Source organism: Pleurodeles waltl, chromosome 3_1, assembly GCF_031143425.1.
Source record: "Pleurodeles waltl isolate 20211129_DDA chromosome 3_1, aPleWal1.hap1.20221129, whole genome shotgun sequence".
Taxonomy (NCBI): domain Eukaryota; kingdom Metazoa; phylum Chordata; class Amphibia; order Caudata; family Salamandridae; genus Pleurodeles; species Pleurodeles waltl.
In genome coordinates this window covers 1,959,269,506-1,959,295,661 of record NC_090440.1, presented here as the reverse complement: position 1 = coordinate 1,959,295,661, position 26,156 = coordinate 1,959,269,506, and the positions used below count along the sequence as shown (strand labels likewise).

The following is a 26,156-nucleotide window of genomic DNA, read 5'->3' as shown; positions in this document are numbered from 1 at the left end:
AGTCTGTGAATCCAAAAACAATTCATTATGCAAAACAAAATGATCACTTATCTGTAGGAGTATTTTGCAGCCTGAATAATATTTTGAGTTCAGATGCAACCCTCTCATCTCCCCAAAATGATGTGAATTATCACATACGGGAGATAGAACTACTCCGACAGGTAAGTAACCATTTTGAAATCCTTCATGGTCACTTTTTGAGCCTAGTGCAATTAAAATGATTTTCTAGGCAGGTCTTTGTTTAATTTGAAATGGAAAAGTGAATGTGATTAAGAACAAAGCATATTCCAATTAGACCAAAGTTCCGTTGAGGGTTCCAGTAAAATTTGAAAGAAAAACATAGGCATAATACAGCAGAAAGCAGTCATCGCTGGGTCTGCCAAACAGCCACATGGAAGGGTGTTCTATAATAATATATTTAAAACTCATATCTGCATCTTGTGTCTTCTGTGAAATGCAATAGCTACGAAGAGGTTAAGCTTTTTTTTTTTTTTATTATAATATTTACCTTCTGGATACATATGCTTTTGATTCCCTCTTTTCCACCATTGTATTTCATGGGTGGGTTCCATTTCAAACAGTTAACGTAGGCCAGGAGTCTAACATTGCTGTTGGTGAGCCCACGCTTCCAAGCTTCTCTGTATATGCATTCTGTGCTTTTAAGAAACTAAATTCTTTCTGATTCACAGGTTTGTCCAGCACCCCAAAAACTTTGGTCTTATTTCCTCCTACTTGGAAAGAAAGGTAAGGTATTCCTTATTTGTTTTGTACTATTTTGTTAGTGTTTAACTTCATTCCAAATCAAAGCTTATGATGGGGTTGTCAGTTTTCTGTAACATTAAATGCAACAATTAAAATCGCTTAATAGGTGGAGTGATTCTGCTTTGCACACGGTTTTACCATTGTGAATTGGCCCTAATTATTGGCTGATTGACGTGTAAAGCTTCATGCTAAGTAGTGGTTTCACTGAAGTCTTGTTCTTGCTGCTGGCAGTTAACTTTACCCAATTTGATGGCTATGGAGGACTTTACAGACTCAACACTGATCATCAGATTCCTTAAACACCACTGTAGGAAGCTGACTCATTATATAGTATACCAAAAAGAGTTATGCTGTGTAAAGAGTCCAGATATCCCAGTAGAAGTGGACAGGGCTTTCTATAAAAATCCCAAGTGCACTATGAGTGGTAGTGTGGTCAAGCAGCTAAGGCTAATCAAAGGGCAATGTCAGACATTTGTTGCATACATACTGTAGGAAGTTGGCTCTGTATGTGGTATTTCAAAGTAAGGAATAGTATGCACAGAGTCCAAGGGTTCCCCTTAGAGGTAAGATAGTGGCAAAAAGAGGTAATACTAATGCTCTATTTTTGTGGTAGTGTGGGCGAGCAGTAGGCTTATCAAAGGAGTAGTGTTAAGCATTTGTTGTACATACACACAGGCAATAAATGAGGAACACACACTCAGAGATAATTCCAGGCCAATAGGTTTTTGTATAGAAAAATATATGTTCGATGGCATCTGTCGCTGTAGATACGCATGTTCTGCAATAGCTCGCCATCTGGTGTTGGGCCGGAGTGTTACAAGTTGTTTTTCTTCGAAGAAGTCTTTCGAGTCACGGGACCGAGTGACTCCTCCTTTTGTCTCCATTGCGCATGGGCGTCGACTCCATCTTCGATTGTTTTTTTTCCGCCATCGGGTTCGGACGTGTTCCTGTCGCTCCGAGTTTCGGAACGGAAAATTAGCTAATTTCGGAAGATTTTCGTCGGTATTGTTGCGTTCGGGATCGGCGTACTTAGATTCCACACCGCATCGAAGATCGAAGAGCTCCGGTGCCCTTCGGGGTAGTTTTTCGATCCTCCGTCGGGGCCTGGTCGGCCCGACCGCGTGCTGAAGAACGCCGATGGAACGGACCCCGTTCCGTTTCTGCCCCAAATGCCACAATAAATACCCCTACACAGACCAACACTTGGTCTGCAACCTGTGCCTGTCACCTGAGCACAGCGAAGACACCTGCGAGGCCTGTCGTGCGTTCCGGTCCCGAAAAACACTCCGAGACCGTCGAGCCAGAAGACTTCAGATGGCGTCCGCACCGACAGCCCAACGGGAGTTCGAGGAACAGGAAGAGGAAGGTACCTTCTCGATCCAAGACTCAGACTCCGAAGGATTCGACGATACACAAACCGTGAGTAAGACGTCGAAAACCACACAGAGAAACATTTACAAGGCCCAGGGGACGCCACTGCCACCAGGCCATGGCTCGACCCATAAATTTGGTGACCGACCGTCGGCACCGAAAAAGGCCCAAACAGTGCCGAGATCGTCCGACTCCGGTCGAGACACCGGCACGCAGCCTTCTCGGGACCGAGAAAGTGCTGGAGACAAGCCTCGACACCGAGATGCCGGTGTGGACACGGCTCGACGCCGAGACAGCGGCACCGAAACAGATCGACGCCGAGAGGTTTCGGCCCCGAAAAGGAAAAAAGTCACCTCGGAGCCGAAAAAACACGCAGACAAAGTTTCGATGCCGAAACAAACTGCAAGCGACCCAGCTTCAGGCTCTTATACAGAAGAGCACTCGCTAACCTCCCAAATGCAGAAGCATAGGTTTGAGGAAGAGCTACAAGCAACTGATGTGGACCATACGCAAAAGCGTATCTTCATTCAGCAGGGGACAGGAAAAATAAGCACCCTTCCCCCCATTAGGAGAAAGAGAAGGTTGGAGTTCCAGACGGAACAAACACCACAACCAAAAGTGGTGAAAAGAGTTACACCACCACCCTCTCCTCCGCCCGTGATTAACGTTTCACCAGCACAAACTCCATCACACTCCCCAGCTCACACCACCATGAGCCAGGGTGACCAAGATCAGGACGCATGGGACCTATACGACGCCCCAGTGTCAGATAACAGTCCGGAGGCATACCCTACAAAGCCATCTCCACCAGAAGACAGCACCGCGTACTCTCAAGTGGTGGCTAGAGCAGCACAATTTCACAACGTAAGCCTCCACTCAGAACAGGTCGAGGATGATTTCTTATTCAACACACTCTCCTCCACCCACAGCTCATACCAAAGCCTGCCTATGCTCCCTGGTATGCTCCGGCACGCAAAAGACATCTTTAAGGAGCCGGTCAAAAGTAGGGCAATCACACCAAGGGTGGAAAAAAAGTATAAGCCGCCTCCTACGGACCCGGTTTTCATCACTACACAGCTGCCACCAGACTCTGTTGTTGTAGGAGCAGCTAGGAAAAGGGCCAACTCTCACACATCTGGAGATGCACCACCCCCAGATAAAGAAAGCCGCAAGTTCGATGCAGCTGGTAAAAGAGTCGCAGCACAAGCTGCAAACCAGTGGCGCATCGCGAACTCCCAGGCACTACTTGCGCGCTATGACAGAGCCCACTGGGACGAGATGCAACATCTCATTGAACATCTGCCCAAGGACTTACAAAATAGGGCAAAACAAGTGGTTGAGGAGGGACAGACCATCTCCAACAACCAGATACGCTCCTCCATGGACGCTGCAGATACAGCTGCACGGACAATTAATACATCTGTAACTATCAGAAGGCATGCATGGCTCCGAACGTCTGGATTTAAACCAGAGATTCAACAAGCAGTTCTCAATATGCCTTTTAATGAAAAAGAACTGTTCGGTCCACAAGTGGACACAGCGATTGAGAAACTCAAAAAAGATACGGACACTGCCAAAGCCATGGGCGCACTCTACTCCCCGCAGAGCAGAGGGAATTACAGCACATTCCGTAAAACGCCCTTTCGAGGGGGGTTTCGGGGTCAAAGCACACAAGCCAGCACCTCACAAGCCACACCGTCCAGTTACCAGGGACAGTATAGAGGAGGTTTTCGGGGACAATATAGAGGAGGGCAATTCCCTAGAAATAGAGGAAGATTTCAAAGCCCCAAAACCCCTACTACTAAACAGTGACTCACATGTCACTCACCCCCTCCACACAACACCAGTGGGGGGAAGAATAGGTCATTATTACAAAGCATGGGAGAAAATCACTACAGACACTTGGGTTCTAGCAATTATCCAACATGGTTATTGCATAGAATTTCTACAATTCCCTCCAAACATACCACCAAAAGCACAAAATTTAACAACACACCATTCCAATCTCCTGGAGATAGAAGTGCAGGCACTATTGCAAAAGAATGCAATCGAATTAGTGCCAAACACACAAATAAACACAGGAGTTTACTCACTGTACTTTCTGATACCAAAGAAGGACAAAACACTGAGACCAATCCTAGACCTCAGAGTAGTGAACACTCATCAAATCAGACCACTTCCACATGGTCACACTACAAGAAGTATTGCCATTGCTAAAACTACACGACTACATGGCAACTTTAGACCTCAAGGATGCTTATTTCCATATACCAATACACCCATCGCACAGGAAATACCTAAGGTTTGTATTCAGAGGAATACATTACCAATTCAAGGTACTGCCTTTCGGATTAACAACCGCACCAAGAGTCTTTACCAAATGTCTAGCGGTAGTCGCTGCACACATAAGAAGGCAGCAAATACATGTGTTCCCATATTTGGACGACTGGCTAATCAAGGCCCATTCGTTCATACAGTGCTCAAATCACACAAATCAGATCATACAAACCCTCTTCAAACTCGGGTTCACCGTCAACTTTACAAAATCCAACATTCTGCCGCGCAAGGTACAACAATACCTAGGAGCCATAATAGACACATCAAAGGGAGTAGCCACTCCAAGTCCACAAAGAATTCTAAATTTCAACACCATCATACAACGCATGTATCCAACACAAAAGATACAGGCAAAGATGGTATTACAACTCCTAGGCATGATGTCTTCATGCATAGCCATTGTCCCAAACGCAAGACTGCACATGAGGCCCTTACAACAATGCCTAGCATCACAGTGGTCTCAAGCACAGGGTCACCTTCTAGATCTGGTGTTAATAGACCGCCAAACTTACCTCTCGCTTCTGTGGTGGAACAACATAAATTTAAACAAGGGGCGGCCTTTCCAAGACCCAGTGCCACAATACGTAATAACAACAGATGCTTCCATGACAGGGTGGGGAGCACACCTCGATCAACACAGCATACAAGGACAATGGAACGTACATCAAACAAAACTGCATATCAATCACCTAGAACTTCTAGCAGTTTTTCAAGCACTAAAAGCTTTCCAACCAATAATAGTTCACAAATACATTCTCGTCAAAACAGACAACATGACAACAATGTATTATCTAAACAAGCAGGGGGGGACGCACTCCACGCAGTTAAGCCTGCTAGCACAAAAAATTTGGCATTGGGCAATTCACAACCAAATTCGCCTAATAGCACAGTTTATACCAGGGATCCAAAATCAACTCGCAGACAATCTCTCTCGAGATCATCAACAGGTCCACGAATGGGAAATTCACCCCCAAATTCTGAACACTTATTTCAAACTCTGGGGAACACCTCAGATAGACTTGTTTGCGACAAGGGAGAACGCAAAATGCCAAAACTTCGCATCCAGATACCCACACAAACAATCCCAAGGCAATGCCCTATGGATGAACTGGTCAGGGATATTTGCTTATGCTTTTCCTCCTCTCCCTCTCCTTCCTTACCTGGTAAACAAACTCAGTCAAAGCAAACTCAAACTCATATTGATAGCACCAACTTGGGCAAGGCAACCCTGGTACACAACGCTGCTAGACCTATCAGTGGTACCCTGCATCAAATTGCCCAACAGGCCAGATCTGTTGACACAGCACAACCAAAAGATCAGACACCCAGATCCAGCATCGCTGAATCTAGCAATCTGGCTCCTGAAATCCTAGAATTCGGGCACTTACAACTTACCCAAGAATGTATGGAAGTCATAAAACAAGCCAGAAGGCCATCCACCAGGCACTGTTATGCAAGTAAATGGAAGAGGTTTGTTTGCTACTGCCATATTAATCAAATACAACCATTACACACAACTCCAGAACATGTAGTGGGTTACTTGCTTCACTTACAAAAATCTAACCTAGCTTTCTCTTCCATTAAAATACACCTTGCAGCAATATCTGCATACCTGCAGACTACCTATTCAACTTCCCTATATAAGATACCAGTCATTAAAGCATTCATGGAGGGCCTTAGGAGAATTATACCACCAAGAACACTACCTGTTCCTTCATGGAACCTAAATGTTGTCCTAACTAGACTTATGGGTCCACCTTTTGAACCCATGCACTCCTGCGACATACAGTTCCTAACCTGGAAGGTGGCATTTCTCATCGCCATTACTTCCCTAAGAAGAGTAAGCGAGATTCAGGCGTTTACAATACAGGAACCTTTTATACAACTACACAAAAATAAAGTCGTCCTAAGGACCAATCCTAAATTTTTGCCAAAGGTTATTTCACCGTTCCATCTAAATCAAACAGTGGAACTTCCAGTGTTCTTTCCACAGCCAGATACCGTAGCTGAAAGGGCACTACATACATTAGATGTCAAAAGAGCATTGATGTATTACATTGACAGAACAAAAAACATCAGAAAGACTAAACAACTCTTTATTGCATTTCAAAAACCTCATGCAGGAAACCCAATTTCAAAACAAGGTATAGCCAGATGGATAGTTAAATGCATCCAAATCTGCTACCTTAAAGCTAAACGACAGCTGCCCATTACACCAAGGGCACACTCAACCAGAAAGAAAGGTGCTACCATGGCCTTTCTAGGAAACATCCCAATGCAAGAAATATGTAAGGCAGCCACATGGTCTACGCCTCACACATTCACCAAGCACTACTGTGTAGACGTGTTATCCGCACAACAAGCCACAGTAGGTCAAGCTGTATTAAGAACATTATTTCAGACTACTTCCACTCCTACAGGCTGATCCACCGCTTTTGGGGAAATAACTGCTTACTAGTCTATGCAGAACATGCGTATCTACAGCGACAGATGCCATCGAACTGAAAATGTCACTTACCCAGTGTACATATGTTCGTGGCATCAGTCGCAGTAGATTCGCATGTGCCCACCCGCCTCCCCGGGAGCCTGTAGCAGTTTGGAAGTTACCTTCAATTATTTATATATGTGTCATCTCAACCTTAAATAGGTGCATACTTAGTCACTCCATTGCATGGGCACTATTACTACAATTCAACTCCTACCTCACCCTCTGCGGGGAAAAACAATCGAAGATGGAGTCGACGCCCATGCGCAATGGAGACAAAAGGAGGAGTCACTCGGTCCCGTGACTCGAAAGACTTCTTCGAAGAAAAACAACTTGTAACACTCCGGCCCAACACCAGATGGCGAGCTATTGCAGAACATGCGAATCTACTGCGACTGATGCCACGAACAGATGTACACTGGGTAAGTGACATTTTCATTTCTTAGTTTATTTTAAGAACCACAGGTTCAAATTCTACATGTAATATCTCATTTGAAAGGTATTGCAGGTAAGTACTTTAGGAACTTTGAATAATCACAATAGCATATATACTTTTTACATAAAACACATATAGCTATTTTAAAAGTGGACACTAAGTGCAATTTTCACAGTTCCCAGGGGAGGTAAGTTATTGTTAGTTCTTGCAGGTAAGTAAACCACCTACGGGGTTCAAATTGGTGTACCAAGGTATCCCACCGTTGGGGGTTCAGAGCAACCCCAAAGTCACCACACCAGCAGCTCAGGGCCGGTCAGGTGCAGAGTTCAAAGTGGTGCCCAAAACACACAGGCTTCAATGGAGAAGGGGGTGCCCCGGTTCCAGTCTGCCAGCAGGTAAGTACCCGTGTCTTCGGAGGGCAGACCAGGGGGGTTTTGTAGGGCACCGGGGGGGACACAAGTCAGCACAAAAAGTACACCCTCAGCAGCACGGGGCGGCCGGGTGCAGTGTGCAAACACGTGTCGGGTTTTTAATAGGTTTCAATGAGAGACCAAGGGGTCTCTTCAGCGATGCAGGCAAGGGGGGGCTCCTCGGGGTAGCCACCACCTGGGCAAGGGAGAGGGCCTCCTGGGGGTCACTCCTGCACTGGAGTTCCAATCCTTCAGGTCCTGGGGGCTGCGGGTGCAGGGTCTTTTCCAGGCGTTGGGATTTCAGAGTCAGGCAGTCGCGGTCAGGGGGAGCCTCGGGATTCCCTCTGTAGGCGTCGCTGTGGGGGCTCAGGAGGGACAACTTTGGTTACTCACAGTCTTGGAGTCGCTGGGGGGGTCCTCCCTGTAGTGTTGTTTCTCCACCAGTCGAGTCGGGGTCGCCGGGTGCAGTGTCGCAAGTCTCACGCATCTTGCGGGGATTGGAGGGGTCTTTAAATCTGCTCCTCTGGAAACAAAGTTGGAGTCTTTGTTGAACAGGGCCGCTGTTCTCGGGGGTTTCTTGGTCTTTTGGAAGCAGGGCAGTCCTCTGAGGATTCAGAGGTCGCTGGTCCTGGGGAAAGCGTCGCTGGAGCAGTTTTCTTCTGAAGGAGGGCGACAGGCCGGTAGGGCTGGGGCCAAAGCAGTTGGTGTCTCCGTCTTCTCTGCAGGGGTTTTTCAGCTCAGCAGTCCTCTTCTTCGTAAGTTGCAGGAATCAGAATTCTTAGGTTCAGGGGAGCCCTTAAATACTAAATTTAAGGGCATGTTTAGGTCTGGGGGTTAGTAGCCAATGGCTACTAGCCCTGAGGGTGGGTACACCCTCTTTGTGCCTCCTCCCAAGGGGAGGGGGTCACATTCCTATCCCTATTGGGGGAATCTTCCATCTGCAAGATGGAGGATTTCTAAAAGTTAGAGTCACTTCAGCTCAGGACACCTTAGGGGCTGTCCTGACTGGCCAGTGACTCCTCCTTGTTATTCTCATTATTTCCTCTGGCCTTGCCGCCAAAAGTGGGGCCGTGGCCAGAGGGGGCGGGCAACTCCACTGGCTGGAGTGCCCTGTGGTGCTGGAACAAAGGGGGTGAGCCTTTGAGGCTCACCGCCAGGTGTTACAGCTCCTGCCTGGGGGAGGTGATAGCATCTCCACCCAGTGCAGGCTTTGTTACTGGCCACAGAGTGACAAAGGCACTCTCCCCATGTGGCCAGCAACATGTCTCGAGTGTGGCAGGCTGCTAAAACCAGTCAGCCAACACAGGTAGTTGGTTAAGGTTTCAGGGGGCACCTCTAAGGTGCCCTCTGGGGTGTATTTTACAATAAAATGTACACTGGCATCAGTGTGCATTTATTGTGCTGAGAAGTTTGATACCAAACTTCCCAGTTTTCAGTGTAGCCATTATGGTGCTTTGGAGTTCGTGTTTGACAGACTCCCAGACCATATACTCTTATGGCTACCCTGCACTTACAATGTCTAAGGTTTGGCTTAGACACTGTAGGGGCACAGTGCTCATGCACTGGTGCCCTCACCCATGGTATAGTGCACCCTGCCTTAGGGCTGTAAGGCCTGCTAGAGGGGTGACTTATCTATACTGCATAGGCAGTGTGAGGTTGGCTTGGCACCCTGAGGGGAGTGCCATGTCGACTTACTCGTTTTGTCCTCACCATCACACACAAGCTGTGTCTGTGCTGAGTGAGGGGTCCACAGGGTGGCATAATATATGCTGCAGCCCTTAGAGACCTTCCCTGGCATCAGGGCCCTTGGTACCAGGGGTACCAGTTACAAGGGACTTACCTGGATGCCAGGGTGTGCCAATTGTGAAAACAAAAGTACAGGTTAGGGAAAGGACACTGGTGCTGGGGCCTGGTTAGCAGGCCTCAGCACACTTTCAATTCAAAACATAGCATCAGCAAAGGCAACAAGTCAGGGGGTAACCATGCCAAGGAGGCATTTCCTTACAGCGTTGTCATGTTTTCACTTCATGGTTTGCACCATGTCACGCAGCTTGCAATGACAGACTGTGTGGAGTTTGCGTGTTAGTCCCTAAAGTGGCATAAGATATGCTGCAGCCCTTAGGGACCCTCTTTAGTACCCATGCCCCATGTACTAGGGTTACCATTTCTAGGGACTTACAGGGGTGCTAAAGTCCTTCGCCAATTGTGTTACAATTAGACATCACCTTGTTTTAAGGAAAGGGCACAGACACTGAGGTCTGGTTGGCAGGCAGTCGAAAACCAGAATCCAGCAGATAACAAGCATTTTCAATGCAACGAGTCTCGCATTTGTTCGAGTTAGAGCTATAAGCGTTGTAAAGCAAAAGAAACACACAGTGCGATCACGCTATGTAAAATGCAGCATGATCGCGCTGCGTGGAAAATAAACAGATAAAGTAGTCTGGACCCCAGGCTGAAAAGTTCTAGCCTTGTATGTTTTTAGTACTTTATCGGTGCTGTGTAGGTGGGCTAAACACCGGAAAAGGCATGATGTATGCATGCCTTTCACAAATGGTTTCAAGCCCAAAGAGAGATAACAGAATGGACGGAGTGCAAAGTGCTCGCCCATAAGAAGGGGGCAAAAAGAGGGGGGCACAACTGCAACAAATACCCAGTTTCCCTCATTAGCATATTCTGGTTTATGAATCTACTCAAATGACTCAGTTCTTTACAGGACTTTATCACCTCCTGCTGCCTTCTCCTCCTTCTTTGCTCCAAGTACTGCCAGTTTGCTGTCCCGTTTGCATTTCTGTTAACGGCTTGAGTACTTTTGCTCACATCATAGTCTTAAAGTAAAGTGTTCACAGCTATGCAGACCAGATACTGAGCTAGAATTAAGTGCATCTCTAGAAGCCACAACATTCGTTAGAAGATGTTAGGATTCTATTGTATGAGATAATGGTTGAAACAACAGAGTTGACGTCCTATCTGTTTAAATTTATGCCTCTATTTTTTAAGCTTCTCAAGCACTCATAAATGTTCTCTGTTTTCTCCTCAAGCTTCCTTTTTGTCTCTGCTAAGAATGGCAAGTGCATGGTTGAGTAACTGAGCTTTTAACTAACCTGCGCCGTCAATTTCCTCTGAACTAAACTGGTTTCACCACAAAAGATATGTTTTTATTACTATCCGATGCCAATGGTTTTTCATGTGTGCTTCTTCTTAATGACTTTGCTTGTTTACATATAAATGGCGTCTCATCCACAAGTTATGCCCTTAATGCCTACTTTGCATCACAGGCTACTGTGTATGGGAGACTGGGAAGTCTCTTGGAACTCAGATAAGATGTCTAGAAAAAACTCACTAAAGCTGCAGGTACATGGTGCCCGAGAGCTCAAGATAGAGGGTAGAAGAATATATTTTGTGAAAGTAATGTTTATGGCTTTATTGGTGAAACTGGATTTACAGGAATCTTTGGTGAAACAGGCTGAGATAGATAAGTAGGGAACATGGTTACCACCATATTTATGGCTGTGCTTGTACCGCTTGTGAACTTTAGCTAATCAAGTGAGAATTTTCCAGTAAAAAATTGAGTTTTGGAAATGTTCTGCCTCCTCTTTCATGGAGCTGTGACTAAATGCCAGTCTGTGAGCAGTATGCATCCTGTATTGTCCAGTTTGCGGGGACAACCCTATGTTGGCAGGAAATCATTTCTGATGGATGGTGTTCAGAATGTACAGTTTCAATTATATATATTTTCAGTGAATAAAAATATATATTCATTTAAACAATTATTTTCAGATACCAGTCACCATATATTAGGAAGATGTGCAGTGTGGGATCTATAGAATGCTCCCAGAATACAAAACTATTGTTCTGTTTCAGGGGACCCTTATTATTATTATTATTATTATTATTATTATTATTATTATTATTATTATTATTATTATTATTATTCTATATATATATGTTCGATGGCATGTGTAGCTGCAGATACACATGCTGTGCACTGTTCCTGCCACCTAGTGTTGGGCTCGGAGTCTTACAAGTTGTTTTTCTTCGAAGAAGTCTTTTCGAGTCACGCAACCGAGTGACTCCTCCCTTTCGGCTCCCTTGCGCATGGGCGTCGACTCCATCTTAGATTGTTTTCTTTCCGCCATCGGGTTCGGACGTGTTCCTCTTCGCTCCGATAGTTCGATTTGGAAAACTTTGAAAACGCTTAATTTCTCATCTGTATTGATTCAATCGTGTTACATCTTCTATTGACACTTCAATACCGTTGGAACAAAACATCTCTACTCGCCCTTGGGCGTGCGCGCGCCCAACTCGGGCCTGGTTGGGCAGACCGCGTGGAAGACTCATGAATCGGACTCCATTCCAAATCTGTCCTCGGTGCCACGCTAAATTCCCTTATACAGACCAACTCCTCGTCTATAATCTTTGCCTTTCCCCAGATCATCGGGAAGAAAATTGCAAGGCCTGTCGATCCTTTTGATTAAAAAAGACACTTCGGGACAGAAGAGCACGAAGGCTCGAGATGGCGTCAAAAAGCTCCGAACATCTTGACGTCTAAGAGGAAGAGATCATGCAGACCGCAGTCTCCGTTCGAGGATCCGACTCTGACCAGGATTTCAAGGAGGACAGACCAGTCACGGCAGGACAGCACATGAGTACGCCTGCCCCTGTACCATCCAAACCGAAACATAAGGCATTGGGAACGCCACTGCCGGAAGGCCATAGCTCGACCCGAAAGAAGACACCCGGTGACCAAACCCCTAGTTCGGCACCGAAAAAGGCCACTTCTCCAAAGCCATCGGAGTCGATCAAAAGCTCCATCTCCGACTCGAGCAAATACTGCTCTTCCGAGTTGAAATTTGAGAAATCCCTTTCGGAGCCGAGACCATCCACAACGCCATCTTTTTCGATACCGAAAAAGCCAGCTTCGGAGCCGAAAAGAGCAGGTTACACTGAGGAGCATGGACTTTCTAAGAAACTTAAAGAATGCCATAAAACTACTGAAGACTCACACCTCCCCCCCCCCCCCCCCCCCCCCCCCCCCACCCCTCCAAAATACAGCCAATTCTGGAAGTAATGGATGAAAGGCAAGCCAGGATTCATATGTATAAAGAAACTGGCAGAATTTTAACTGCACCTCCTCTAAAGCCTAAGAGGAAATTAGCCTACACAGCCTCCAGCTAAAGTGACAAAGACAAAAAAGAGACCTCCACCTCCTCAGTTGTCTCCTCCTCATTCTCCTCCTCACTCTCCACACCTGCTTATATCACCTACTACCAATGCTACACCAATGCAGTCACCATCACATTCACTTGACTCGCAGCAAGACAATGTGGACCCATGGGATCTTTATGACCCAGACCCCATTTCGGACGATGACCCTGATTGCTATCCCTCTAAGCCTTCACCACCTGAGGATAGTACAGGCTACAATCAAGTGTTAGCTAGGGCTGCAGCATACCATAGTGTCACCATGCACACTGAACCGCTGGAGGACGATCTTCTGTTTAATACACTCTCCTCCACACATACAACATACCAGTTGCTCCCTATGCTTCCAGGCATGCTAAAACATGCTGATCAAATATTTAGCGAGCCTGTCAAGGCAAGAATAATAACTCCTAGAGTAGAAAAGAAATACAAGCCACCTCCCTCTGATCGTGTCTATATAACTCAGCAACCTCCTCCAGACTCAGTAGGGGTAAGTGCTGCCAGGAAGAGGGCAAACTCAGTCGTCAGGTGATGCACCCCCACCAGACAAAGAGAGCAGAAAATTTGATGCTGCAGGGAAAAGAGGGGCATCCCAGGCAGCCAACCAATGGAGAATAGCCAACTCTCAGGCGGTGTTGGCTAGATATGACAGGGCCCATTGGGACGAGATGAAAGAGATAATTCAACATCTCCCCAAGGAACATCAAAAGATGACACAGCAGATAGTGGAGGAAGGGCAAGCCATCACCAACAACCAGATTAGGTCTGCCCTAGACTCAGCAGACACAGCAGCCAGGAGCATCAACACTGCTGTTACAATCGGGAGACATGCATGGCTTAGGTCCTCCAGGTTCAAACCCGAAATCCAACAAGCGGTGTTGAATATACGGTTCAACAAAAAACAGCTTTTTGGCCCAGAGGTGGACACTGCAATTGAAAAAATGCAGAAAGATTCCGACACCGCAAAAGTGATGGGTGCACTATACACCACACAATACAGGGGATCCTTTCGGAAACCCCAGTTTAGAGGTGGATTTAAGGCTCAAACTGCAGAGGCATCCACATTGCAGCCAGAACCGGCCTACTAACCTCAATACCAACGACGTGGCTTTAAGAGCACATATAGAGGCCAGTACCCCAGAGGTAGGGGGAAATATCAAACACCTAAACAAGCTTCACAACACAGTAAACAGTGACTTGTTTCAGTCCCTCCCAATCCACACCTCCCCTGTGGGAGGGAGACTGCAAAAGTTCCATACCAACTGGCAAAACATTACCACAGACACTTGGGTATTGTCAATTATTCGCGATGGCTATTGCCTAGAATTGATACAAACCTCCCCAAACATTCCACCAAAGCCACACAAACTATCCACAGAACACATCACTCTCTTACAGGAAGAAGTCAAATCTCTATTACTCAAACAAGCAATAGAACCTGTGCCACAAAATCAGGTAGGGACCGTAGTTTACTCACTGTGTTTCCTCATTCCCAAAAAAGGTAGCACCCTAAGGCCAGTATTAGATCTCAGGACCCTCAATCTTTACATCCTGTCAGAACACTTCCACATAGTAACTCTCCAGGTTGTTATCCTAATATTCTAAATGTATGATTTAATGGCAGCATTAGATCTCAAGGATGCGTATTGTCATACACTCATCCATCCAGCGCACAGAAAATATCTCAGGTTTGTCATTCAAGGAAAGCACTATCAGTTCAAAGTTTTACCCTTCGGAATAACAGCTCCAAGGGTATTCACAAAGTGCCTAGCGGTAGTGGCAGCCTACCTGTAGTAGCAGCCTACCTAAGAAGACAACATATACATGTCTTTCCATATCTAGATGATTGGCTAATAAAATCAAACAGTCATACGCAGTGTCAAAACCATGCGCATTACGTATTACAAACCCTGCACACGCTAGAGTTCGCAATAAATTACCAAAAGTCTCAACTACAGCCTGCGTAAATACAACAGTATTTAGGGGCAATACTAAATACTCAAAAAGCGCTAGCAAGTCCAGATACGCAGAGAATATAAGCATTCCAAAATTTAATTGCACAGATTCAGACAGGCCAGCAGTACACTGTCAGATTTGTCATGAAAATGTTAGGGTTAATGGCATCATGTATTGCAATTGTTCCACATGCAAGACTAAACATGCGGCCCTTACAACAGTGCCTTGCACAACAATGGTCACAGGCACGCGGTCAACTTCAAGATCTAGTGTTGATAGACTGCCAAACATACATGTCCCTTCAGTGGTGGAATTCCACACATCTAAACAAAGGGTGGCCATTTCAAAACCCTGTGCCTCAGACCATAATTACAACAAATGCATCAATGATTGGTTGGGGAGCTCACCTCAACAATCACAACATCCAAGGGCGGTGGATTGCCCAACACAATAAGCTACACACAAATCACTTAGAGTTATTAGCTGTCTTCCTAGCACTCAAAGCGTTTCAGCCTCTTCTCACTTTTTTCTCAGAATTTCCTGATCAAAACGGACAACATGACCACCATGTATGACCACCATGTATGACCACCATGTATGACCTAAACAAACAGGGAGGGAGACATTCGTCCCAACTCTCCCTCCTAGCTCAAAATATTTGGAAATGGGCAATACAAAGCCAAATTCATCTGATAGCACAATACATTCCAGGAATACACAACCAATTGGCAGATGTTCTCAGCAGAAATCATCAACAAACACACAAGTGGGAGATTCACCCTCAAGTACTTCAAAAATACTTTCAACAATGGGGAACACCAAACATAGATCTGTTTGCCACAAGCGAAAACGCAAAATGCCAAAACTTTGCATCCAGACACCCACATCCCCTATCCAAGGGCAATGCTCTATGGATCAATTGGTCAGGGATATTTGCTTATGCTTTTCCCCCTCTCACACTCATTCCATTTGTAGTCAACAAATTCCGTCAAACAACACTCAATATGATACTCATAGCACCAACGTGGGTACGTCAGCCGTGGTACACAACATTGTTAGACCTGTCAGTAGTACCACACTCCAAGCTCCCAAACAGACCAGACCTGTCGACACAAAACAAAGGGCAGATCAGGCACCCAACACACTCAATCTGGCGATATGGCTCCTGAGGTTATAGAATTTGGGTATTTACAACTACCATCAGAATGTATGGAAGTGATTAAGCAAGCAAGAAAACCCACTACTAGACAGTGCTATGCTAACAAATGGAAACGATTTGTATATTACTGTCAATCTAAACAGATAGCCCCTCTTACAGCATCAATACAAGATATTGTATGCTATTTACTTCATTTACAAAAATAAAATTTAGCATTCTCTTCCATGAAAATACATTGTACTGAAATTTCAGGATATTTGCAAAATATACAGCACAGCTCTTTATTTAGAGTTCCTGTTATCAAAGCCTTTATGGAAGGCTTAAAATGCATCATTCCACCCAGAATGCCTCCAGTTCCCTCTTGGAATTTGAACTAGTGCTTACGCGATTTATGGGCCCACCATTTGAACCTATGCACACATGTCAAATGCAATTCTTAAAATGGAAGGTTGCCTTCCTAGTCGCAATTACATCATTGCGAAGAGCCAGTGAAATTCAAGCTTTCACTATTGAAGAACCGTTCATTCAAGTACACAGACATAAAGTTGTACTACGAACTAACCCTAAATTTCTACCAAAGGTGGTGTCACCTTTTCATATTAATCAAACAGTGGAACTACCAGTCTTCTTCCCGTTGCCAGATTCTGTGGCAGAAAGAGCTCTACATACATTAGACATTAAAAGAGCACTAATGTACTATATAGATAGAACAAAACCATTCAGAAAAACTAAACAGCTGTTTGTAGCTTTTCAAAAACCTCATACTGGTAACCCCATTTCAAAACAAGGATTAGCATAATGGATATTAAGATGCATCCAAACATGCTACATTAAAGCCAAAAGACAACTCTTAGTTACTCCTAAAGCACATTCCACAAGGAAAAAAGGGGCTACAATGCCTTTTTTAGGCACATACCAGTGGCTGAAATATGTAAAGCAGCTACTTGGTCAACACCACATACATTTACTAAACACTGTTGTGTAGATGTTTTAGCAACACAGCAAGCCACAGTAGGTCAAGCTGTTCTCAGAACATTATTTCAATCAACTTCAACTCCTACAGGCTAACCACTGCTTTTATGGGAGGACTAACTGCTTTGTAGTCTATGCACAGCATGTGTATCTGCAGGTACACATGCCATCGAACAAAAAATGTCACTTACCCAGTGTACATCTGTTCGTGGCATGTTCCGCTGCAGATTCACATGCACCCTCCCACCTCCCCGGCAGCCTGTAGTCGTTAAAGTTAACAACATTTGTACATATGTAGATATATATGTATATATAGTTAACATTCCATTAGCATGGATGTCTCTTTTCTTTAAACTCTATCACTCCTACCTTACCCTCTGCGGGAAAACAATCTAATATGGAGTCGATGCCCATGCGCAATGGAGCCGAAGAGGAGGAGTCACTTGATCCTGTGACTCGAAAACACTTCTTCAAAGAAAAACAACTTGTAACACTCCGAGCCCAACACTAGATGGCAGAAGTATGCACAGCATGTGAATCTGCAGCAGAGCATGCCACGAACAGATGTACACTGGGTATGCATATCCCTTCCGACATCTAGTGTTGGGCTCGGAGTGTTACAAGTTGTTTTTCTTCGAAGAAGTCTTTTCAGAGTCACAGGATCGAGTGACTCCTCCTCTCGGTTCCATTGCACATAGGCCTTGACTCCATTCTTAGATTGTTTTCTTTCCATCGTCGAGTTCGGACGTGTTTCCTCTCGCTCAGAGATTTTGATTCAGAAAACCTTTAAAAAAAAAAACGTATTTGTCAGTATTGTTTTGATCGTGTTTTCTATCTAGCATCGAACCAGTAGTACCGTCAGAAGCTTTTTTTTACCCTTCGGGGCGCGTGCACCCAACTTGGGCCTATTCTGGCCTTTTGCGTGGAAGCCTGATGGATTGGCTCCATTCCAATTCTGCCCTTGGTGCCACACAAAGTACCCCTATACAGACCAGCACTTGGTTTGTAATTTGTGCCTTTCTCCAGACCATGGAGAGGAAAATTGTGAGGCCTGTCGATCATTTTGGTCAAAGAAGACTCTCAGATCGCAGAGCTAGAAGACTCGAAATGGCGTTGAAAAGCAGTGAACATCTCGTCGCCGCTGAAGAAGAGCAGGCGCAGACAGCAGTCTCCATCCGAGACACAGACTCCGAACAGGAATCAGAGGATGACAGACCCATCACATCTGGACAGTGTGTGAGTACGTCTGCCCCTACACCCCTGCACAAAAGACATTTAAAGTCTTTGGGTACACCACTACCCGAAGGCCATGGTTCAGCCCGAAAAAACTGTTGGCGACCGCCCTCCGGGGTCGGCGCCGAAAAAGGCCACTCCTCTGTCTACTTCAGAGTCGAGTAAATATATCTAAGGCTCCGTTTCGGACTCCAGTAAAAAAGCCCATTCTTCGAAGTCGAAAATTCAGCAGTCACCTTCGGAGCCGAGGCCTTCCACTACCTTTTTGGGACCGAAAAAACAAACTTCAGAGCCGAAAAAATCCTCACATTCAGCAGGAATAAGAACTTTAAAAAAAATTGAGAGAAACCCATAAAACCTCTGAGGAAGAGCCTGACATTGAGCCCATTTTACAAATCATGGATGAGAGACAATCCAGAATACACATCCATAAAGAGACAGGGAAGAATTGTCACTGCTCCTCCTTTGAAAACAAAAAGAAAGCTGGCTTTCCAAGAGGAACTGCACTCTGTACAGCCACCAGCAAAGGTGCAAAAACAAAAGGAGAAACAAATACCTCTTCATACTTCTCTTCATTCCCCACAATTATCTGTCTCACCTCACACCAGCCCACCACCAATGGCTTCTCCAACACATTCATTATATTCAGAGGAAGATATGGCAGACCCATGGGATCTTTATGACCCTGATTGCATCCCAGATAATGACCCAGATACTTACCCATCAAAACCATCTCCACCAGAAGATACCACTGCATACAACCAGGTCATAACCAGGGCAGCAGCTTATCATGGGGGTAAGCATGCATTCAGAGCCATTGGAAGAAGATTTCCTATTTAATACACAATCTTCTACACATTCCAAGTACCAGTGTTTCCCAGTGTTACCAGGCATGGGAAAAACACGCAGACCAAATTTTTAGCGAGCCTGTAAAATCTAGGATTATCACACCTAGAATTGATAAAAAGTATAAACCTGCACCCAGGTTACATTACTCACCAGGTCCCTCCAGATTCAGTGGTAGTCAGTGCAGCAAGAAAGAGCTCAAATAGCCAGTCTTGAGGAGATGCACCTCCTCCTGATAAGGAGAGCAGAAAATTGGACGCAGCGGGGAAAGAGTTGCTACAAGGCAGCAAATCAGTGGAGAATTGCAAATTCTCAGGCACTTTTAGCCCGCTATGATAGGCCCCATTGGGTTGAAATGCAGGATGTTATACAGCATCTCCCAAAAGAACACCATAAGATGGCACAGCCAGTAGTAGACGAGGGGCAAGCGATTAGTAATAGTCAAATAAGATCTGCCCTTGATGCTGCTGATACAGCTGCAAGGAGAGTAAACACTGCCATCACAATCAGAAGACATGCATGGCTGCGCCCCTCCGGTTTTAAACCCGAAATTCAACAGGCTGTACTTAACATGCTTTTTGATTTTAAAAAAAAAAAAAACACCTCTTTGGCCCAGAAGTGGCACCACTATTGAAAAAGTGAGAAAGGACTCCGTTACTGCGAAAGCAATGGGCGCTTTGTACACCACCCCATATAGAGGTTCATTTCGCAGGCCACAGTTTCCAGGAGGTTTTAAACCACAATCCTCAGAGGCTTCCACCTCCCAAACAAAGCAACCACAACAAACCCAGTATCCATGAGGTGGGTTTAGAGGATCAAATAGAGGTCAATACTTTTTTGAAATATGGGTAAATTCCAAACCTCTAAACAAACAACAACACAACCTAAACACTGACTTCCCTCTTTCCCTCCCTTCCTTTCCACACATCTCCTGTGGGGGGAAGACTACAGCAGTTCCACGCTCATTGGCAAAATAACACCACAGACAACTGGGTATTATCAATTATCCGCAATGGCTGTTGCCTAGAATTGATAACCACCCCTCCAAACATTCCTCCATGATATCACAAGTTGTCACACAAACATATAGTTCTGTTACTACAAGAGGTACAATCTCTACTGTTCAAACAAGCAATAGAATTAGTTCCACAGTCCCAACAAGGAACAGGAGTATACTCACTATACTTCCTAATTCCCAAAAAAGGTGGTACCATTAAGCCCCTCAATATATGCATCTTGTCAGAGCATTTTCACAATGTAACTCTGCAAGATGTTATTCCACTACTGCAAAAACAAGACTTTGACTGCTCTAGACCTGAAGGATGCTTATTTCCACATACCCATCCACCAAGCTCACAGAAAATACCTCAGGTTTTTCATAGCAGGAAAACACTACCAGTTGAAAGTGTTGCCATTTGGCATAACAACAGCTCCAAGGGTGTTCACAAAGTGTCTAGCAGTAGTAGCGGCATACTTAAGAAGACAACACATCCATGTCTTTCCATATCTAGACGATTGGCTAATAAAATCAAATAATCGTACACAATGCCAAAAACATACACATTATGTGATAGAAACCCTGCACACACTAGGTTATTCTATAAACTACCAAAAGTCACACCTTCAACCAATAGAAGTACAACCGTATCTAGGTGCTATCCTAAATACTCAACTAGCTCTAGCGTATCCAAATATACAAAGGATAGAAGCTTTCCAAAATGTAATACCACTCCTACAGCAAAATCAAAAATACACTAAGATTTATCATGAAGATTCTAGGAATGATGGCATAGCAATAGTCCCAACTGCAAGATTAAACATGAGGCCCTTACAGCAGTGCCCGGCACAACAATGGTCACAAGCACACGGTCAACTTCAAGATCTAGTGTTGATGGACCGCCAAACACATATGTCCCTTCAATGGTGGAATTGCAGCAATTTAATGAAGGGGCGTTCATTTCAAGACCCTGTGCCTCAGACCATAATTACAACAGATGCATCAATAATCGGTTGGGGAGCTCACCTAAACAAACAAACTTTTCAAGGTCAGTGGGATGTCAAACAAACAGCTACACATAAACCACATAGAATTATTAGCTGTGTTCCTTGCCCTAAAAGCATTTCAACCTCTTCTCACACAGAAGAATGTTCTCATAAAAACAGACAACATGACAACCGTGTATTATCTCATCAAACAGGGTGGGACACATTCATCTCAGCTGTCCCTTCTAGCCCAAACAATTTGGAAATGGGCAATTCACAATCAAATTCATCTACTAGCACAATACGTTCCAGGAATAGACAATCAGTTGGCAGATCTGCTCAGCAGAAATCACCAACAAACACAAGAATGGGGGATTCCCTCCCAAGTACTTCAAAGGTAGTTTCAAAGGCGAGGAACACCAGACCTAGATCTATTCGCAACAAGCGAAAATGCAAAATGGCAAAACTTCGCATCTAGACACCCATATCCCCTATCCAAGGGCAATGCGCAATGGATCAATTGATCAGGGATATTTGCTTACGCATTTCCCCCTCTCCCACTCCTTCCATTTTTAGTCAACAAATTACATCAAGCGTCACTCAACATGATGTTCATAGCACCAACATGGGCATGCCAGCCTTGGTACACAACACTATTAGACCTATCTGTAGTACCTCACTCCAAACTCCCAAACAGACCCGATTTGTTAACACAAAACTAAGGTCATATCAGGCATCCCAACCCCAATGCTCTCAGTCTAGCCATTTGGCTCCTGAAGTCATTGAATTTGATTATTTAAATCTTCCATCAGAATGTATGGAAGTAATTAAACAAGCACGAAAACCTACTAGTAGACAGTGCTACGCAAACAAGTGGAAAAGATTTGTCTACTGTTGTCAATCTAAAACCTTAGATCCACTTACAGCATCTATACAAGATATTGTATGCTATTTACTTCATTTACAGAAATCACATTTGGCTTTTTCATCCATTAAAATACCTGCAATATCTGCATACTTACAAACTATTCAACATACTTTTCTATTCAGAGTTCTTGTTATCTAAACCTTCATGGAAGGATTAAAACACATCATTCTACCCAGAACACCACTTGTTCCATCACAGAATTTAAATATTGTACTTGCAGACTCATGGGACCTCCTTTTGAACCCATGAACTCTTGCCAAATTCAATTTTTAACATTGAAGGTCTCCTTCCTTATGGCTATTACTTCTTTAAGAAGAGTTAGTGAAATACAAGCATTCACTCTTGAAGAACCTTTTTCCAAGTGCACAAACAAGGTTGTACTAAGAACAAATCCAACATTTCTACCAAAAGTAGTATCTCCTTTTCACATCAAACAAACAGTGGAATTGCCAGTATTCTTTCCACAGCCAGATTCTGTGGCAGAAATAGCTCTTCATATATTAGATCTCAAAAGAGCTCTTACGATGCCCATGCGCAATGGAACCGAGAGGAGGAGTCACTCGATCCTGTGACGCTGAAAAGACTTCTTCGAAGAAAAACAACTTGTAACACTCCAAGCCCAACACTAAATGTCGGAAGGGATATGCATAGCATGTGAATCAGCTGCACTACATGCCACGGACAGATGTACACTGGGTAAGTGACATTTTCCATAATGGCATAAAAAAGGAAATGCAGAGAATTGCTAGCGCATCTACTGCACAGCTAGAGCAGTAAAGTAAAACTGAAACTGCTCTAGTGTCCCATCATGCGGTAGTAGTGACAGTTAAGTCACTTCATTTTTCCGTCTCCTGTTAACAGGATAACCCAACACTGTTTGGCCATTATTCAAAACTTTTTTATAAAGCTGGTTTAACCACCTCACTTGAAGTCCTTTAGGACTAGAGAGATTTTCCAGTATTCATCTGACAGATGTTTGCATAGTATGTCTGCCATAAAACCATCATCCAAAATCCTGCAAACTCTGCAAGGAAATGTCAAGAAGAACCTGGAGAAACGGAAGAGGATCAGACTGCTTGGGCTACCGGAGAAGCTTCAGGAGACTATGTCAGGAGGGGTGAGGAGGTAATTTGCCACTTACCTTTGCACACTGTTTGTGCGCTAGAGACTGCCCAAAGAACACAAAAACTATGAGCCAGATGTCTGAAAATGCAATTTTGCATTTCTTAAATAGCGACTTCATAGAAACCGCTGTTTCAGAAATGCAAAATGCTATGTACAAAGATATCAGTTTCCTAATAGTGATTCTTACAAAGGAGAAATCGCTATTAGGAAATTGGTACTAAGAAATCCCATTGCATTTGAGTCAATGAGCCGGTTTTGCTTTTCCTGAAAAGTGATATCTTACTAATAAATCACTATTTAAGAAATGCAAAACCAGGGATGGCAATGGGAAAAAGGCCCCCCTCGGTGCACCCCGAAAATAGGACTGCACCTGTAGAGTACACATATGCATGTGTGTGCTCTATTGCAATTTTACAAAAACCACCTTAGGGGGATTTTTTTTAAGTTGCACCTGGTTACCACTGACTTCAAGTCGGTTTTAATTGCATCTCCAAAATTCCCAAATCGCATTTTGGGAATGCATCGTGCATCATAATAGGATATGCAAATAGGAAATCCCTATTTGCCTTTCCTATTCTGGAAATCGCAAGTTGTGATTTCTGCAGGGTAGAAATCACAATTTGCGATTCCTTAAAGTGCCTAGTACATTAGAAAGCCCAGTTTGAATTTCTTAACGTCCTGAAAAACAGATTTGGGCCATTAAAAAACGCAAGCAGGCTTCGTACATCTGGCCCTATATTCCAAACGAAGCAGAGACCTGTGACGTCCAATACAGGTACTGAAGCTACCGGCTTGCCCTTGAGCTGGTGTACTTCTCCATTGATGTCAAGAAGACGTAATTAATAAATAAAAGTCGAGGCAAAGACCTTTATCGACGGCAAAACTTCATCAGTGTTGGGTCCACCACCATTGATGTCGATCCCCCCAAAACTCATCTCATTCAACGTCAAGACTTTCATCCTGTGCTTCTCTATCACAGCAACATATGTCAGACTGGCTTGGCCGTAAAAGATCAGTACCACATTACTTAGACTCTGAGACATCCAGGGCGAGTGCACCCATAACGGATGTGATGCCAGTAGTCAGTTTATCTGCTACTCCTTCACCAAGAAGGAGTAGCAGATAAACTCCCCAGTGCCACCAACTACAACTATTTCACCACTAGGACCAGGATTACCAGTGGTTTCTCAAGTCCCAAAACCTTTTTGAGGACTTGGACATCCTACTACAAAAGGATGTAGTGGAGGAAGTGTTTTTTTTTTTTTTTTTTTTTTAACACCAAACAGTAATCTGAATTTATTCCTGTTACTTCCTGGTGGGAAAGAAAGATCTAAGAGAATTCAGACCCATTCTCGATCTAAGGTTTACAAACAAATTAACAAGGTTCAGAATCTTGGCTGTACACCAAGTCTATCCACAATTACATCCACAAGACTGGATGGGTGCAATAGACTTAAAGGGTGCCTATTTCCAATTATAAAGAAACACAGGAAGTGCCTAAGAATCATAGTAAAAAAAAATATCACTACCAATTCAGAGTTCTTCCCTTCAATCTCAGGTCAAGTCCTTGCACTTTAGTTTTAATTGCATGGCAGTTCTAGCTGCCCGCCTACGAATACAAACATATTTCCTCTGTCCATATGTGGGCTGTTGGTTGGTAAAGACATAGACTGTGAAGAAGCAAAGTGAAGAAGCATTTTCAAGTAGAACACAAATCTTATAGAAGCTTGGTTTGAAAACCAACTTTCAGAAATCAAGGATCATTCCAGTACAAATGATTTACTAATTAGGGGGGGGCATTAGACACCACTGTTACAAAAGTGTTTCATTCTTAGGAGAAACACAGTTATCCAACAGAAATGTCTGTCTGGCATGAATACTTCATACAAGCAGCGCAGGTAATCTTCTCGCAACCTTCTGAAGGGGATTCCTCTTCACAACGACATGCCTTCACAAACTATAGTAACAGATCCATTACTTCTAGGGCTGGGTGCTCATATAGACCACCTACAAGTACAGGGAACATGATAGGATCTCTCTCCCCATATCATTCTGTTAGAGTTAACACCTGTCCATCTAGCTCTGAAGTTTTCTTCCTTCATTCACAAAAAAATGTACTTCTTGTTCAGACAATGTAACTACAAAGTTTTACCTGAACAAGGAAGGGGGGACACATTTGAGGCAGTTGTCTCTAGAAGCTCAGACTATTTGGAAATGGTATGGTGGCTAGCAAGGAATTCTGTGATTATGGTGGTCCATCAACCAGGTGTTCATAACGAGCAAGTAGATACTGTAAGTCATGTGTTAAAAGAAAATAGCGATTGGATCCTAAACGACAAAGTGCTGCAAGACGTCTTTGACTCTGCTTATCCTCAAACTTTTTTTGCACAAAATGCCCCAACTTTCTCTTGAGGTACCACCAACCGAGAACCATGAGAAATGCAGTTTATCCTCTGGTTGGGGAGATTTATCTATGCTTTTCCTCCCGTCCCACTGAACCCAACAATGGTAATAAATCTGCAATATTCCAAAGTCGGTGATTCTGATAGCCCCAGTGGTGGTTCACAGTCTCCACTTATCAATTCTACCGCATAGAAATTTGCCCCCAGGCTGGATTTTCAATACAAATGTGAGGGTCAGGTCCTACACCCCAACCTGCCATAGATGACTTAGAGTTTGGTTCCTGAATGTTTGCAGTACATGTATTTAGAAATTCTACAAGATTGCATGAGCATCTTGAAAGAGGCAAAGAAACAATCCACTAGAATATAATATTCTTTCAAATGGAAGAAGTTCTATATCTGGTGTACTTAGAATAACCATAACCTTGTTTCATATCAAGAAGTGGTGGTTATTGTCTGTCTTTTGCACTTGACATAATGTTGCCCTCTTTTTCTTTTGTGAATGTTCGTCTTGCAGCAATTACTGCATTTCTGAAATCTTCACAAAAC

The 26,156-nt window shown here is 44.2% G+C and overlaps 1 protein-coding gene across 16 annotated transcripts in view; it reads left to right on the top strand.

The window, feature by feature from the left end:
- NCOR1 (nuclear receptor corepressor 1) overlaps positions 1-26,156 on the top strand; it is a 1,251,773-nt gene that overhangs the window by 226,064 nt on the left and 999,553 nt on the right. For all 16 annotated transcript variants that reach the window (XM_069226323.1, XM_069226317.1, XM_069226319.1 and 13 more), the window contains one exon: positions 690-744. In XM_069226323.1, the coding sequence (XP_069082424.1) occupies positions 690-744 (55 nt within the window). The remainder of the gene's footprint in view (positions 1-689; positions 745-26,156) is intronic.